Consider the following 16,047-nt stretch of genomic DNA (forward strand, 5'->3'; position numbering starts at 1 on the left):
GTTATTTAAATGGGTGACAGTGCATTACTATTGTTATTCTGTCATTTCAGTCATATCTGACTCTTTATGGCCCCATTTGGTGTTTTCTTGGCAGAAATACTGGAGTGATTTGCCATCTCCTTCTCTAGCTCACTTTATAGATGAGGAACTAAGGCAAATAGGGTTATATGACTTGCTCAAGGTCACAAAGCTAGTATCTGAGGCTAGATTTGAAGTTATGAAGATTAACCATAGAGGTGGCATTATTGGTATATCCAATATACTACAATCACTCTAATTTATAATATACTTTTCTTTTTAAACCCTTACCTTCTGTCAATATTGGCTCCAAGGCAGAAGAGTGGTAAGGGTAGGCAATGGGGGTCAAGTGACTTGCCCAAGGTCACACAGCTGGGAAGTGTTTGAGGCCAGATTTGAACCTAGGACCTCCCGTCTCTAGGCCTGGCTCTCCATCCACTGAGCTACCCAGCTGTCCCCTATAATATGCTTTTAAGAGTCACAAAGTACTCTCATCCCATAAATTCTGTAATATTCAGAAACTGAGTCTGTGAAAGGAAGTGACTTTGCCTTAAGTTTACATAGCCAGGATTTAAACTCGGGTCTCTCCTAATACCAAATCTAGCATTCTTTCTACCACCATACACTGGCAAAAGGAGGAGATAAAAAGAACTACGTTGTAGGTAGTACAAACCTTAACAACAATCTTCCCTCAGAACAGATGTTGCCTAAGGATGCAAACTTTGCCTCGTCAGTAATTATAGCTACTGAATACATAGAAAAAGACATTATTACCAAATTCCTTGCCACTGTCAAATGAATTAAACTAGGGAAGCTGGTTTTATCAATAGAACTATTACTAAAGATGCTGCATCCCAAGAACCACTAGTTCTTTCCATTTGCCCTACAACTAACTCTCCTAAATGTGTTGTCTCCACCCATCAAGATATGAGCTCTTTGAAAGCAAGAACTGTCTTGCTTTTCTATTTGTATCCCCAGCACTTAGCAAAGGGTTTTGAACATAGTAAATGTTTAAAAAGTAGTTTTTCATTCATTCTCAAGAACTCATTTTAAGCCTCTGGTTATGATGGAAGTTACCTGAAGCTTATGGTTCAGAAAAATCTTTAAAATTCATTCTATTTCCTAAAATTAATATATTCTGGCAACCCTCTATCTCCATTTTCTACTCTTTGTCTAATCTTCTCCCCAAAAAGAATCAACTAAATTCTGGGCACTATCAGAAATGAAACTGAAACAAAATACATATTGCCTCCATGTACAGAATTGTGGGAAATATGCACCTAAAACACTGAGTGTAGTTTTAGTCACCGTAAATAAGATTGTTTTTACCTGGGAATTCAAGTCTATTTTCATCTGCTACTTCTATTAGAACAAGTAATAAAATCTCCCCAGGAGAAGGAAACTATTCTGTTCTCTCTCTACTTATGTCAAGGTTGCTTAACTGTAATAAAACACCATCTAGCATGCTCTCAGACCACTGTTGCCTCACACTCTCAAAGCATCACAGGGATGTCTACTTTTTACAAAGACATAAGAATATACTAGCTAAGATAATGAAGTTTCACAGACCTGTCGATTCAAGTTGGATTTTTCCTCTATTATTTTATCTCCTTAACACCCACTAGAACTAGTTATTCTCCAGTTCATTAGGTCTTTTTTTTTTCTTCAAGAAGAGGAAAGAAATCTCAACTCCTTCCCAGAAAAGGCACAATTACTTAAACCTCAACATGCCCCAATCCTCCATTGAAGAACAAAACTGATAAAATGTCATGGAATTTTCATCTTTGAAAAAGAAAAGCTCTGTGGTTTAAAATTTATGACTTCCAAGTCTCTATCACTAACTACAGCCCTCCAAAAAAACCAAGTTATTTGAAGAGACCCATAAATCTACCAGTCAGTCAAAAAACATGTAATAAGGCTTTACTATGTGGCAGGCACTATACTAAAAACAGGGAATATAGAGACAAAAATAGTGTCTGCACTCAAAGAGCTCAGATTCTAAAGAGTAGAAAGAAACATGAAAATAATAAGGTACATACAAATATATACAGAGTACATGAAAGGTAATCTGAAAGGTGAAGTCACAGGAACCTGAGGGAAGAGGGAAAGGCTTCTTGAAGAAAGGAGGAAGAACATGCCAGTCATGAAGGAGTCAGTGAAAATGCACAGAAATGGGGAGGTAGAGTATCATTTTTGAGGAACAAGTGTGGAAGGGTATAAAGAGCATGAAAAGACTGGCAAGGTAGGAGGGGGGATAGATTGAGAAAAGCTTTAAATGCCAAAGGACTTTTAATCTGATCCTTGGGGCAAGAGGAGGCACTGAAGGTGGGGAGGGAGGAACCTGAAAGACAGACCAATAGACAAACAGGTATCACCCAATCTATTGTACTATAGGAAAATCACTTTGGCAGCTCAATAAAGATTGATTACAATGATATACACAAGGCAGGGGGACCTTATTATAATATTCGGCTATTATCTATAGGAGCTAGGTGACACAGCAAATAGAAAGTTAGGCCTGTAGTAAGGAATACTGGGTTCAAATCCTGCTTCAGACACTTAGTAGCTATGTGACCCAGGGCAAGCCACTTAAACTCTGTTGCCTCAGTTTCCTCATCTGTAAAACAATAGCACCTACCTCCCAAGGTTATTGTGAGGATCAAATGAAATAATAATTATAAAGTGCTTTCCCCATTGTTTGGCACATATTAAGTGCTATCTAGATGTTAGCTATTAGATTGGCTTTGATTTTGTATCTGTATCCCCACTTCTTAACATAGAACTTATGCACAGTGTAACGATTAATAAATCCTATTTCATTCATGGTAATGTATGGGAAGGAAAGACATTAAGGAAGAGACAGGTCAGTGGTAGCATTATTTTGGTGATTATTACCTAGATTACCTATAATTAACTAAAAATTCTTATGTGAGATAGTGCATCAATTAAGGGAAGAAGAAAAGTCTCTAAAATTATAGATATATTTATGCCAACTGGATTTAAAAGAGCCAAAAAGATGCTAGTTTTTCCAGACTGATTTGATTTAAAAAAAAAATTCCTCTTATACAATTCACAAAGTCTAGAGAAACCTTGCAATGGGCTCTTTAGTCAAAATACAAAATAATATAAAGAAAATTCAAAATAATATAAAATCCTTAAGAATATTTCACAGACATATATTAGAATATTTAAGCCAGAGTCTTTTTTTTTAAAGTTGTAATAGTTTTAATGCATAAAACTAAACCAAGCATCCTATCATCCATTCTAAAACTTTTAGTTTTAATGATCCCCAACTGGAGCAACATAATATTTTAGGACAGATTAGAAATGTATTAAAGAAGAGAACAGCTAGGTGGCTCAGTGGATTGAGAGCCAGTCTAGAGATGGGAGGTCCTAGGTTCAAATCTGATATCATACTACTTCCTAGCTATGTGACCCTGTATAAGTCACTCAAGGGACTTAACCCCCATTGTCCAGCCCTTATTGTTTTTCTGCCTTGGAACCAATACACAATATTGATTCTAAGACAGAGGGTAAATGTTTAATTAAAAAAAGAAGAATTATTGGACTACCGGAACATAATTAAAGAAAGGGCCAAGATCAAAGATCCCAAAATGAAAACTGCCAGGAATATTATAGTCAAATTCCAGAGCACCCAAGTCAAAGTAGGAAAAAACTTCAAGCACTCAGAAAGAAACAATTCAAATACTATGAAGTCAAGAGTCAGGACCACACAAGATTTAGTGGGCTTCCACCTTAAAAGAGTGGAAAGCTTGAAATGATATTCCAGAAGTCAAGGGAGCCTATAACCTACTCAGAAAAACTGAGTATAATCCTTCAGGGGGAAAAAAAATAGATATTTAATGGAATAGAGGACTTCTAAGCATTCCTGATGAAAAATCTAGAAATGAAAGAGATGTGCAAGGGAGAAGTAAAATAAGGAAAATTTTCTCACATAAAAGAGGCATGCAAGAGTGAGCTTTTACAGTGGAGGAGAAAATGGGGAGGGTGTGGTGGGCAAAATTTAAACTTCACTCATTAGAATTAGTTCAAAAAGGGAAGAGTGTATGTGTATATATATATGTATGTGCATACATATACATGTATAGATACATATGCACACATATACTCAATTATGTATAGAAATATAATTTACCCAGTAAGGAAATAGGTGGGGAAAGGGTAAGAGGTGGGGTGGGGGGGATGAATGAAAAAAGGGAGAACAGGTTAAGGGAAGTAGTAGTTAGAAGTAAAATAAGACTTTTGAGGAGGGACAAGATTTTTTAAAAAGAGAGAAGAAACAGAAGAAAATGGGATAGAGGGAAATATACAGTTCGTAATTATAATTGTGAATGTGAATAGGATAAGCTCACCCATAAAATGGAAGCATGTACAGAAAGATACACACAGAATTAAAATAAAGGGCTGAAGCAAAATCTAATATGCTTCAGCTAAATTTAAAAAAAGACAGGGGTAGCAATCATCTCAAACAAAGCAAAAGCAAAAAGAGATCTAATTAAAAATGATAATCAGGAAAACTACATTTTGTTAAAAGGTACTACAGACAATGAAGTAATATCAAAAAACTTTATAGCAAGTTTCTCTGACCTTATTTCTCAAATAAATAGTGAATAAAGCACTGAGTCAAATTTATAAAAATAAGAGCTATTTCTCAGTTGATAAATGGTAAAAGGATATAAACAGCTTTCAGAAGAAGAAATCAAAGCTATCTATAGTCAAATAAAAAATGCTCTAATTCATTATTGATTAGAAAGAAGTAAATTAAAAGAGTTCTGAGGTATCACCTTGTACCTAGCAGAAATGACAACTATTGAAGGGGATGAGGAAAAAACTGTCAGTGGAGTAGTGAACTAGCCCAACCCTTTTGGAGAACAATTTGGAACTAGGTCCAAAGGGCCATAAAACTGTGCCACTATTAGGTCTATATCCTAAAGAGAAAAAAGAAAAAATTCTATTCATATTCATAGATGCTCTTTTTTGGTGGCAAAGAAATTGAGGGGAAGCCCCCTACTGGGGAATGGATAAATCAAGCTGTGGCATATAACTATAATGAATTACAATTGTGCTGTGGAAAATGAAACAGCAGGTGATTTCAGAGAAACAGGGCAAGAGCTATATGAATTGATGCAAAGTGAAGTGAAAAGTACTGGGAGATCATTATGTACAGTAACAACAATGCTAAATGATGATCAACTATGAGAGATTGGCTAATCTGATCAACATAATGATTCAAGACAATTACAAAGGACTTATGATGGAAAAAAAATGCCATCCTCTTCTAGAAAGAAATCTGATGAACTGAGTCCAAACTGAAGTATAATTTTTTCACATTCTTTATTTTGTTGCTTTCTTTGAAAATATAGATAACATAGAAATGTTTAGTATGATTTCACATGTATAATTGATGTATCACTTGTCTTCTCAGAGGATAAGAGGAAGTAAGAGAATTTGGAACTCAAACTTTAAGAAGAAATGAATATTAATAAATTTTCATTTTATTTTTAAAAAATGACAAACAAGATGGTTTCCAAAAAACCTGGGAAAACTCAAAATGAATTGATACAAAGACGAAGTGAGCAAAACCATCAGAACATTGCACATGGTAACAGTTATACTGTTTGATGATCAACTATGAATGATTTAGCTATTCTGATTGATATAATGATACAGTACAATGATTAATATAATGATAAAGGCAATTGTGATGGACTTATGATGAAAAATGTTATACACCTCCAGAGAAAGAATTGATGGAGTCTGAGGACAGATTAAAGTATAGTTTTTCACTTGTTTTATTTCTGTTTTTTTTTTGTTGTTGTTGTTTAAATATTTTGGTCTGTGTTTTCTTTTGCAACATGGCTAATAAGGAAAATATGTTTTGTATGACTTCACATGTTTGTATCAAATTGCTTGTCTTCTAGAGGAAGGTAAGTGGGGAGGGAAGAAAGGAAAGGAGAGAATTCTGAACTCAAAATTTTAATAAGAGAATTTTAGAAAAAATTTTTATATGTAATTGATATTTAATGAAATAAATAAAAATATATTGGAGATGGGGAAAACATTCTATACCAATTAGGTAAATTTTTCCTTAAAAAATATTTAAAAAGCAATGTGGCAGATAGCTAGGCTGTTTCTGCCAGAAGAATTGTGTTTCAAGCCCCACTTCTGATGCATATTGGCCCTGAACCCCGGGCAAGTCATTTAACTTCTAATAGAAGGAGGCAAGGAGGAAGAAGAAGAAGACTTTTCCAGAATTCTAGCAAGGTCTGAATCAAAAGTACTTTACATAAAGTGGGGAGATATTTAAACTTAGAGAAAAGTTTTAAGTTTTTCATACTTTTCCTTACCTTTTTCTTCCCTTTCAATAAACTACATTTTTGACATTCTTCCCTTCAAGGTAAGGGAAAGATATAATATATAATCTGGAAATTATAAAAAGAATCAACTAGACAGAGGCCAATATCTTTATTATATTTATATACCCCAAGAGCCTGGAACCAGATGATTATAGTAATAGATGAATTGCATGGTTTTTGAAAAAAAAAAATAAGCTAAATCAATACCACTTTTTAGACCTGTAAGAATTCATGGTTTGCAAACAATTAGTTTAATTGGTAAGGCACTGAATAAATAAGTTAATTTAGGCAAAACTGACATTTTTATTATAAACAATCAAAGAGTTCCACAGTTAAAGTCATTTTCACTTACCAATATACATGTCCCAACAATGAAAGTGTGAAGCAAGCTGAATCACCAAACTCCGTAACAATATCATCATGGCTTTTCTGCTTATTTAAAACTCCACCAGACAAGATCTGTTCCCCCTCAGCAAGCCTTAAAATAAAACATGAATTTAGGCATAAAGTCATAAAGATAGCTTCAATTACCAACCTCCTACTAGGGATAGAAACAGAAAAAGTAATAGTCTGTCAGAAACCAACCAACCTTTATCTGACTCTACCCTGAAGTAGGCTAGGGTAACCTAAGGTATACAGCTCTTCTAGGGGTTATGAGAAGAAAAGGTAGGCAATTTCAAAAAAATAAATTTTTATTTATATCTTTTCTTTTATATCATCAAAGTTTCTCCCAACATGCTTCTTCCTCCCCTTCCCAGAGTCATCTCATACAATAAAGAGCTTTTCTTAATGAAAAAAGGGAAGAAAAAGTTTGAAAATATATGCAATATTTCACACCTGGGGACTTCTAATCTTTGCAAATGGTATAGGATGAGGATATCTTCTCATATGTCTTCTTTAGGACATTACTTGTTCTTTGTAGGTTAGCAACATTCACTTTTATTTTGCAGTAGTTGTTTATTGACATTACTGTAGTCATTGTCTATATTGTTTTCTTGGCTGTGTTTTCTTTACTCTGCATTATTTCATATAAGTCTTTCCATGCTTCTCTGTATTTATCATTTCTTACAGCACTGTAATAGTTCATTATATTCAGGCTACACATTTTGTATAGCCACTCCCCAATTGATGGGTATTTACTCTGTTTTCAGTTCTTTGCTACCACAAAAAGTACTGATATAAATATTATGTAGATGAGGACTTTACATAGGCAGGTATTTTTAAATTTTACGGATGGGGAGATCTTTTCTTAAATTTCAGTTTTGCCTTTGAATAAAGAACAAGTCAAATTAATAACAGAATGTCAGACTCCTGGTGGAGGTGTAGAGATTTGTCCCAGCTTGTTATACAGCTAGAAAGTGGCAGAGCCAGGATATGAACTTAAGTCATCTGATTCTAACACTAATACTTTTAATTTTTGTGAATCTGTAGATTTTTTTTTAGGTAGCAAACAAACTGCAAACTGGCCAACATAAATTTTACTTGGGAAAATAATTATATGGTACTATATTAAGAATGCTGATGGTATATAGCAGCTCTGTGATTTCATTAAATAGGAACAGCCACTAAATAAAACTAACTGTAATTTCTTGATATTAGGCAAGTAGTAATCGGTCATTTGCTTATATTTCTTTGAAACTACATGATTTGGAGGGCAGTTAAGTGGCTCTGTAGATTGAGAGCCAGGCCTAGAGACAGGACGTCCTGGGTTCAAATATGGTCTCAGATACTTCTTAGCTATGTGAGGTTGGGCAAGTCACTGCTTAGCCCTTACCACTTTTCTACATTGGAATCAATATACAGTATTGTTTCAAAGATGGAAGGTAAGGGAGGAGAGAGGAGAAAGTGAGGAGAGAGGGGGAGGGAGTGTGATAATTAGATTAAGTCTACACTGCCCATCTTTAGATTTAATCACCAAAGGTGAGAACACCTTTAATTTTGGAAGGTCTGTAATCCACATGTGCTAGAGTGGGTGATAATCAGAATCAACTGACTGCCTCCTAGGAAGTACTATGAGAATCGTCTATTGTGACTGGACATGCAAATTGGTGGTGGATGCAGGAAGTGACAAAAGATCCTATCTTTTAAATATGATGGTAACTTCTTGTGGAGGCAGTTGTCTTTTTATCTTTGGCAATTATACAGGGAGGGAGGAAGGAAATTATATATATATCACTGTTACATCTTCCAGCCATCTTTTTCTAAAATGTTACAAATCATAAATTTTGCAAAGTGTGGAGCTGTAAGAGTACTCGAGAGACTGTAAAGTCCAACTTTCTTATTTATAAATGAAGAAAACGAGCCTAGATAGATGAAGTGACTTATCCAAAGTCATATAGTAAGTTCCAGAACCAAATCTAAAATTAAGATCTCCTGATTTCCAGTTTAGATTTTTGTATTAAGTTCTACTTAGCAATCTCTTAAAATCGTGGTGGATGAGAAAACAGGATACTAATTCCAATATAGAATTGTTTCCAATAGGAAACTAGGGTTCATAAAGGATTATATTTTAAATTTACTTTTAAAAATAAATGATTTTCTTTACTAACTTAACTTTACTAAAACACTAACATTTATCTTTTGCCTAATCCACTTAACTTATCACAACTATAAACTATAAACATATAAATATATGTATATAAGCATGTAAAACTATAACTATCCCAACCTAAAGGGTGGTAATCTAATGTTATTTTATATGAGATTAATTTCTTGTGTTATATGAATTGATTTGAATATAGATTAAGAATGTCTAATCCGAGACTTCTACTTACAGAATCAATAAGCAAAATAAATGCATAGAAATGTTTTCAGGATTTAATTTCTTGATGCTTTGTAGTGTTAAAATTACTCAGTGAGAAACTTTTAAGTGGAATATTATACTATAGGAAATGATAATATGAAGATTTCAGTGAAGCACAGGAAGACTTACATGACTGATACAGAATGAAGCAAACAGAATCAGAAAAATAAAACAACAAAATGACTAAAACAATGAATGGAAATTAAAAAAAGAGAGAATATGTATTATGTATAATAATAATGTCCAAACATGGCACTGGAGAAGAGATGAGAAAATGTATCTTCCTTTGCAGGTAAGAGAACTATGCATATGGAATATTCCATGGATTGTAGTTCCAACTAATGTATTGGCTAGTTCTACCCAACTATTTTTTTCTGTTCTTTTTTAAATCTTCATTACAAATTTAGGCTGGGTAGAAGAGGATGAGAAATAATTGGAAACAAAAATAATGTAAAAAAAATAATTTAAAGAAAGAAAAAAACTTTTCAGGAATTTTCTAAAGCTTTCAGCTTTCTTTTTTTTAAGTCATAAATTTAGTTTATGGACAAATAAATGCTTAAGCTCTTCACAATATGTATTTCTTAGGAAGTCCATTACTAAACCATTACTGAATCTTCAAAAATGATGCAACAGAATTTACACATTTGGCTGTCTCCATATATGGGGATAGTCACACGTTACAAGTGCTACAATTGGGTAAACTAGTTTAAAATGTAGAGGAGCAGGGGCAGCAAAGTGACACAGCGGCCTGAGAGCCAGGCCTAGAGAAGGGAGGTCCTAGGTTCTAATTTGACCTCAGACACTTCCTACCTGTGAAACCCTGGGCAAATGTCATTTACCCGCCTTGCCCAGCCCTTACCATTTTTCTGCCTTGGAACCAACATTTAGAATCTATTTTAAGATAGAAGGTAAGGGATTAAAAAAAAATGTACAAGAGAATTACCATGCCATTTCCCATGCCTGATAGGGATATGGAAAAGAGAGAGAACTATCTCCTAGCTACCCTCCCCTAGTCACAGGAGTGGCTAGGAATATATATATTTATTAGCCCCAAACAGGCATTCACCCTGGAAGTGCAGGCATGTGCTTATTTCCAGTTTTATTTCATTAAGTTCATAACTGAAAACAAAAGTAACATCACTTATGGCAGCTCATCTCAAGAGACAAGAGACAGTGAGAATTTAACTGTTGGTTAAACTTTAATAATTATTATTGTGATATAACCTTTGTAGAACAATAAAAATACTTTAAAATTATTCAAATAAACAAAATTTTAATACAAAACAATATGGACACTAATATCAAATTTATAACAGGAACTGACAATCAATATAGTGTCTTATCTAAATATATACAGCATTCATAAAGGAAAGTTAGCTAATGAACTTACTTGCTGAGGTCAACACAACATTTTGCAAGTAGATATTTACACTGTGGTGTAGTACAACTGTGTCCCTTTAAGAGTCTATATGCTTTATATGCCTTTCCTGAGCGATAATAACAGGTAGCCAGTAAAAACAATGCTTCTTCTGAGTGTACTAAAAGGAAAAAAAATTTTAAATGGTTATTTTGTCCTTAAAAACAAGCAACTGCATGAAATAAGACTGTAGTAACTAAGTTAAGAGATCACTCACTAGTAACTAAAAAAAAAAAACAGTAAAATGAAGCAGTTATTAAATACAAAAACAGTTCAGAAATGATACATGTAAAACCCAGTGGAATTGCTTGTTGGCTCCAGGAGGGGAGAGGGGAGGGAAAGAACATGAATCATGTAACCATGGAAAAATACCCCCAAATAAATAAATATTTTTAAAAGTAGTTCAGAAATGTCAATGAGAATAAAACATTTTTATAAAATGTTGATATAAAACATTTTTATTTGAATAGAGGAAAATTAATTTTCAAAAAGACAGAACTATGACTATTTGACATTTCTACTCAAAAAAAGGGGGCAGCTGGGTAGCTCAGTGGATTGAGAGCCAGGCCTAGAGACGGAAGGTCCTAGGCTCAAATCTGGCCTCAGACACTTCCTAGCTATGTGACCCTGGGCAAGTCACTTGACCCCCATTGCCTATCCCTTACCACTCTTCTGCCTTGGAGTCAATACACAGTATTGACTCCAAGGCAGAAGGTAAGGGTTTAAAAAAAAAATCTTTACTAGAACAAGAGCTAAGATCTCAAGGAAAAGAATGAAAAAAGTAGGAATGCAGGGGAAATAGTCCTTTCAGGTTTCGCACTATATTATGAAGTAGTAATTGTCAAAACTACTTGGTTAAGGAACTCATGAATAATAATAAAAAAAATGTTATCTACAGCAAAGAAGGAACTATTGAAATTTTACTGCAGATCAAAGCATGTCATCCTTTACTTTATTTTCTCTATGAGTTTTTAATTATATCTCTGATATGTGTATAAGCAGAAATCTTGAACCCTAGGACTTCATCCCCCAGAAGTCCTTCAGTGTTTCCCAAAATTCCTTTCAACCTTTCCGCCAAGCTGCATGGTCACCTTTTGTATATAGTTGTGGGTAACTCCGCCTCTTGTTCCCTTTTTCCACGTGTGTGGCTGGGAAATGAGTCTTTTTACTCTAGCTTTTTTATGTTAGTTATTAGTAATAAAATCTTATTAAATATAATACTCTAGAATATTGGATGTTAATTTTGAAGCTTACATTTGTATCTTCAGTTATGACATGGGGAATATGGAAATATGTATTTTGTAACTGATATAATCTACATCAGACTATTTACCACCTCGGGAGATGGAGGAGGGAGGAAATCTGAATGACAAAATGTCAGAAAACAATTATCAAAAACTATTTGTACATGTAAGTGGGGTAAAAAAATTTTTTAATTAAAAACAAAGAAAAAAAACCTTACTTGATTAGGGGCAGTTTGGTAACACAAGTAGATAAGAGTGCCAGGCCTGGATGGGAAGACCAGACCAGGGTTCAAATCTTGTCTAGGGCATTTTCTAGCTGTGTGGTCCTAGGTAACTCACTTAACCCTGTTTGCCTAGTCCTTTTACTTCTGTCTTTGAGTTGTTACAAAGTCAGAAAGTAAGGGTTAAAAAATACTTGGCAACAATTAAAAACAGAAAAATGGATCAGTGGAAAAGACAAATAAGTAACAATCATAAATAAATGAACTCAGTAGTCCAGTGCTAGTTAAGCCCAATACTATTTGAGAAAGTAATATCTATCCTTAAGAACTACTGGAAAACTGGAAAGTAATCCAACTAAAGAAAAAAAGTTTAAAGAAGCATCTAATACTAGACCTCTTAGTAACCATTAGATAAATATGCTACCTGGAAAAGGCAACATTAAAAATAAATTGAAGAAAATTCTTTACCAACCAAGAGAAAGAGATGTTCAAAATAGAACAAAAGTACCATTCCCCAATAGGTAAATGATAAAAGGATACGGACAGTTCTTAAAAGAAGTTATCGATAATGATATAAAAACAAGAATATACCACCCTTCTTTTGTTGTAGAGGTTGTAGAGGTAGGGGGACTATGGGTGTTCAATATGGCATATACTTTCAGACACCAGTCAGTATTTATTAAGCACCTACTATGGGCCAGGTTCTGTGGTTTTGGTTAATTTTTTTGTTAAAAGGAAAAGCTCTAAGAGATGAGAAGCATATCTTAAAGTAGTATGATGTAAAAAGTCATCAATAAAGTTAAGATAATTAAAAATAATACTTTAAAAAATACAAGAGTTGGAGGCAGCTAGGGAGAACAGTAGAAAGCAAGCCAATCCTGGAGTCAGGAGGACTTGGGTTCAGCTCTGGCCTCAGACACTTCCTAACTGTGTAGCTCTGAGCAAATCACTTAACCCTGATCGTCTAGCCTTTACTGCTCTTCTGACTTCTTATTAATACTAAATATCCTAACTCTAGGCTTGTCACTATATCCACTGAGCCACCTAATTGTTCTGGAAAGCATTTTAACAGAAAGGAGGTTTAGAACATCATTTATGCCATATATCCTAACTGTGCATGAATTTCATAATGTAAAATAAAGTTGAAAAGGAAGAGGAAGAGTCCATGGAATGAGAAGAAATCCAGAAAGCAACCACAAGTGATACTCATTCTTGGGGATGAAAGAGAAGACGGAAAGAGAAAAATAGACTAGTAAAAATAATGAGCTGACCAAAAAGACTAAAAAGGAGGAGTCAAATAGGAAGGAAACTGAGAAACATTTTTTAAGCTCTTACAATGATAGGGACATTGGAAACAAAGACAAAAGTGACAGTTACTACTTTTAAGAAGCTTATATTCTAATTAGACAATATGGTGAATTTATACAGAAGAATATATACAGAATTCATGTAAAATGAAGGTAAGAGTTCAAATTGCTTACTATCTCTGGGAGGGGTAGAGAAAGAAGACAATCTGGATCATATTATATATTTCAGAATACATTTGAAAATTGCTATTATATGAAATTGGGAAAATAAAATATTTTTAAAATAAAATGAAGGGAAAGTAGAGGTGGTACCTTGGGGAAAAAAGAGGTAGTAGCAGGGGCAGCTTGGCTTAGTGGATAGAAAGCTAGAAACAGAAAGTCCTGAGTTCAAATTTGACCAAGACACTTCCTAGCTATGAGACTCTGGGTAAGCCACTTAACCCCCAAAGCCAAGCCCTTACAGTTCTCCTGCCTTGGATCCAAGAAGCAGTACTGTACTGATTCTAAGATGAGACAGACAGACAGAGAGAAAAGTACTAGCAACTAGGGAGAACCAGGAAAAGCTTTATGAAGAAGGTAGTGGCTTGTTTGAGTCTTTAAGAAAACCAAGAATTCCAAGGTGTAGAAGAGAGGATGCTATGCATTACAGGCACAGAGGGTTGCCAGTGTAGAGGACAGGAGATGAAATAGTGGATTTCCAGGAATCAGTATGCACAAAAAGAAAGGTTGTCTTTTCCTCAGAGACTGGAGCAAAAGACTAAAGGAATATAAAGGAGGAAGAGTTTTGAAGTATAATATAGGGGGATAAGAAGGAGCTCAAGACAAATAACCTAGATTTTTTTTTCTGTAAAATGGATGTCAATGTCATCTGCTCCTAAAAAGAAGGGCAAGCAAACTTATAGGAGGCTTGAGGAAAGAACAGGCAATTTGAAAGATCCACTGAGAACAGCACAACAGAGACTCAACTGAGGAAGAAAAAAAGGATTGCCATGCAGCAGCAGTAAGATCTCAGCTAAAACTAGATTAACATGAATCTGGAGTGGACATAATTAGCAAAGATGCATGATTCCATATACACCACAGAAATGGCAAGTATTGGAGGTGACTAATGGTTGGGATGTAGAGTTGTTTTTTCAGTCATTCAGGTGTATCCAATTATTCCTAATCCTGTGAACCATACTGTCTTTGGGGTTTTCTTAGCAAGAATACTAAGAATCTTCAGGCGATTCAAACAAACAGAGGTTAAGTTACTCGCCCAGGTCACACAGCTACTAAGTGTCTGAGGCTGGATTTGAATTTAGGTAGGCCCAACTCCAAGCTCAGTGCTCTATCCACTGAGCCATGTAGTTGCCTCCTCAGATCTAGGGTAAAGTTAATAAAAGAGCAAAGATATTCAGTATGAATGAAATGACAGGGCAGGGGAAGATATTATGAGACTGTAGAGGGATAGTGCTGAGATAGATTTGGATGAGTGTTAACAGGAGGAAATAATTTTTGCATTAGAAGACTGTGGCTAAGAGTAACAAGAGGTACAAGTTTGGTAGTCATAGAACAGAGAAATAACCAGATCAATGGTTATGCTCAATGCTGAGAATGATTGTATCAGTATCTACATTAGAAGCTAGAAATAGTAAAAAAAAAAAAGGTAGAGATGGCAGGGCATTCTGGCCTGTCCTCTGAATCAGTAGATATCTAGTGATTTTGTCCCCCAGTGACTGGGCTCCCACTTAGTAACAGCTTCATCCCCAATAGAAGATACCTTGCTCAAGGAGTGCACTAACAATGCCTTAATCCTGGGAAGCATAAACCCTATAGTAAGGTTCCCGAGTCTCAAAATCTCAGTTGGCATATTCCAGAGAAGGCAATTAATCTGAGAAGTCAAAATTCCTTTAGCATTTCTCTCAAAAGCAGAAAATTCCTGCCATTACAGAATCTGACAGTGGTAAATAGCCATCTAATAAAAATCCATATACACTTTGGTTCTCTATTAAATAAAACTAACTACAAAACAAAAAGTTACAAAACCCTTGTCTACAAATTATCCTGTAAGATTTCTGCCACAAATATTTCTTTTGGTTTCCACTAATAAAAGATCAGAAGAGGGCTTGAATTACAAATAATATTAAAGAGGAAATTAAAAACAAATGGATCACATACCTTCGGCATACAGTCTTTCTGCAAGGAAAACTGCATCTCGGAAAGCATAGTGGTTTAGTGCTTGCCATATAGCAGCCTGCAGAGAGAAAAGAGAAAGGCCTCTGAGATCTTGAATGGTTCCTATGTTTCTTTCTTTGTTTTTCAATTTTCTGTCTTAGAATCTATACTTATTGGCTCTATCAGTATGGATTCAAAGACAGAAGAATGGTAAGGGCTAGGCAAATGGGGTTAAATGACTTGCCCAGGGTCACAAAGAACTTATTTCCACAGTGCCTACATTTAACAGTCACTCAAGGGCTGAACTGAAAATTTCAAATTAGCACCTGTAATTAAAGCAATAGCAATATTTGGTTGCCTCATAAAGTTGATGCCTGGTCTAAAATTGTATTGGGAATCTGGGTTGTTTTAAGGCAATTGATTAATGTGAGGATAAGCTCAGCAACAGCGCTATCAGTAAACATTTTTATTTTAGCAAAAAAAACTTCCTCTTTAAGAATTAAAAA

The 16,047-nt window shown here is 34.7% G+C and overlaps 1 protein-coding gene across 1 annotated transcript in view; it reads right to left on the reverse strand.

Annotated features, from left to right (window-relative positions):
• CDC27 (cell division cycle 27) overlaps window positions 1–15,612 on the reverse strand; it is a 63,569-nt gene extending 47,957 nt beyond the window's left edge. Inside the window, exons 1-2 of the mRNA XM_044673081.1 lie at window positions 15,545–15,612; window positions 6,748–6,873 (exon numbers count right to left, since the gene is read on the reverse strand). Coding sequence (XP_044529016.1) covers window positions 6,748–6,873; window positions 15,545–15,612 — 194 coding nt within the window. The remainder of the gene's footprint in view (window positions 1–6,747; window positions 6,874–15,544) is intronic.
• Window positions 15,613–16,047: the final 435 nt, after the last annotated feature.

Source organism: Gracilinanus agilis, chromosome 4, assembly GCF_016433145.1.
Source record: "Gracilinanus agilis isolate LMUSP501 chromosome 4, AgileGrace, whole genome shotgun sequence".
Lineage (NCBI taxonomy): Eukaryota > Metazoa > Chordata > Mammalia > Didelphimorphia > Didelphidae > Gracilinanus > Gracilinanus agilis.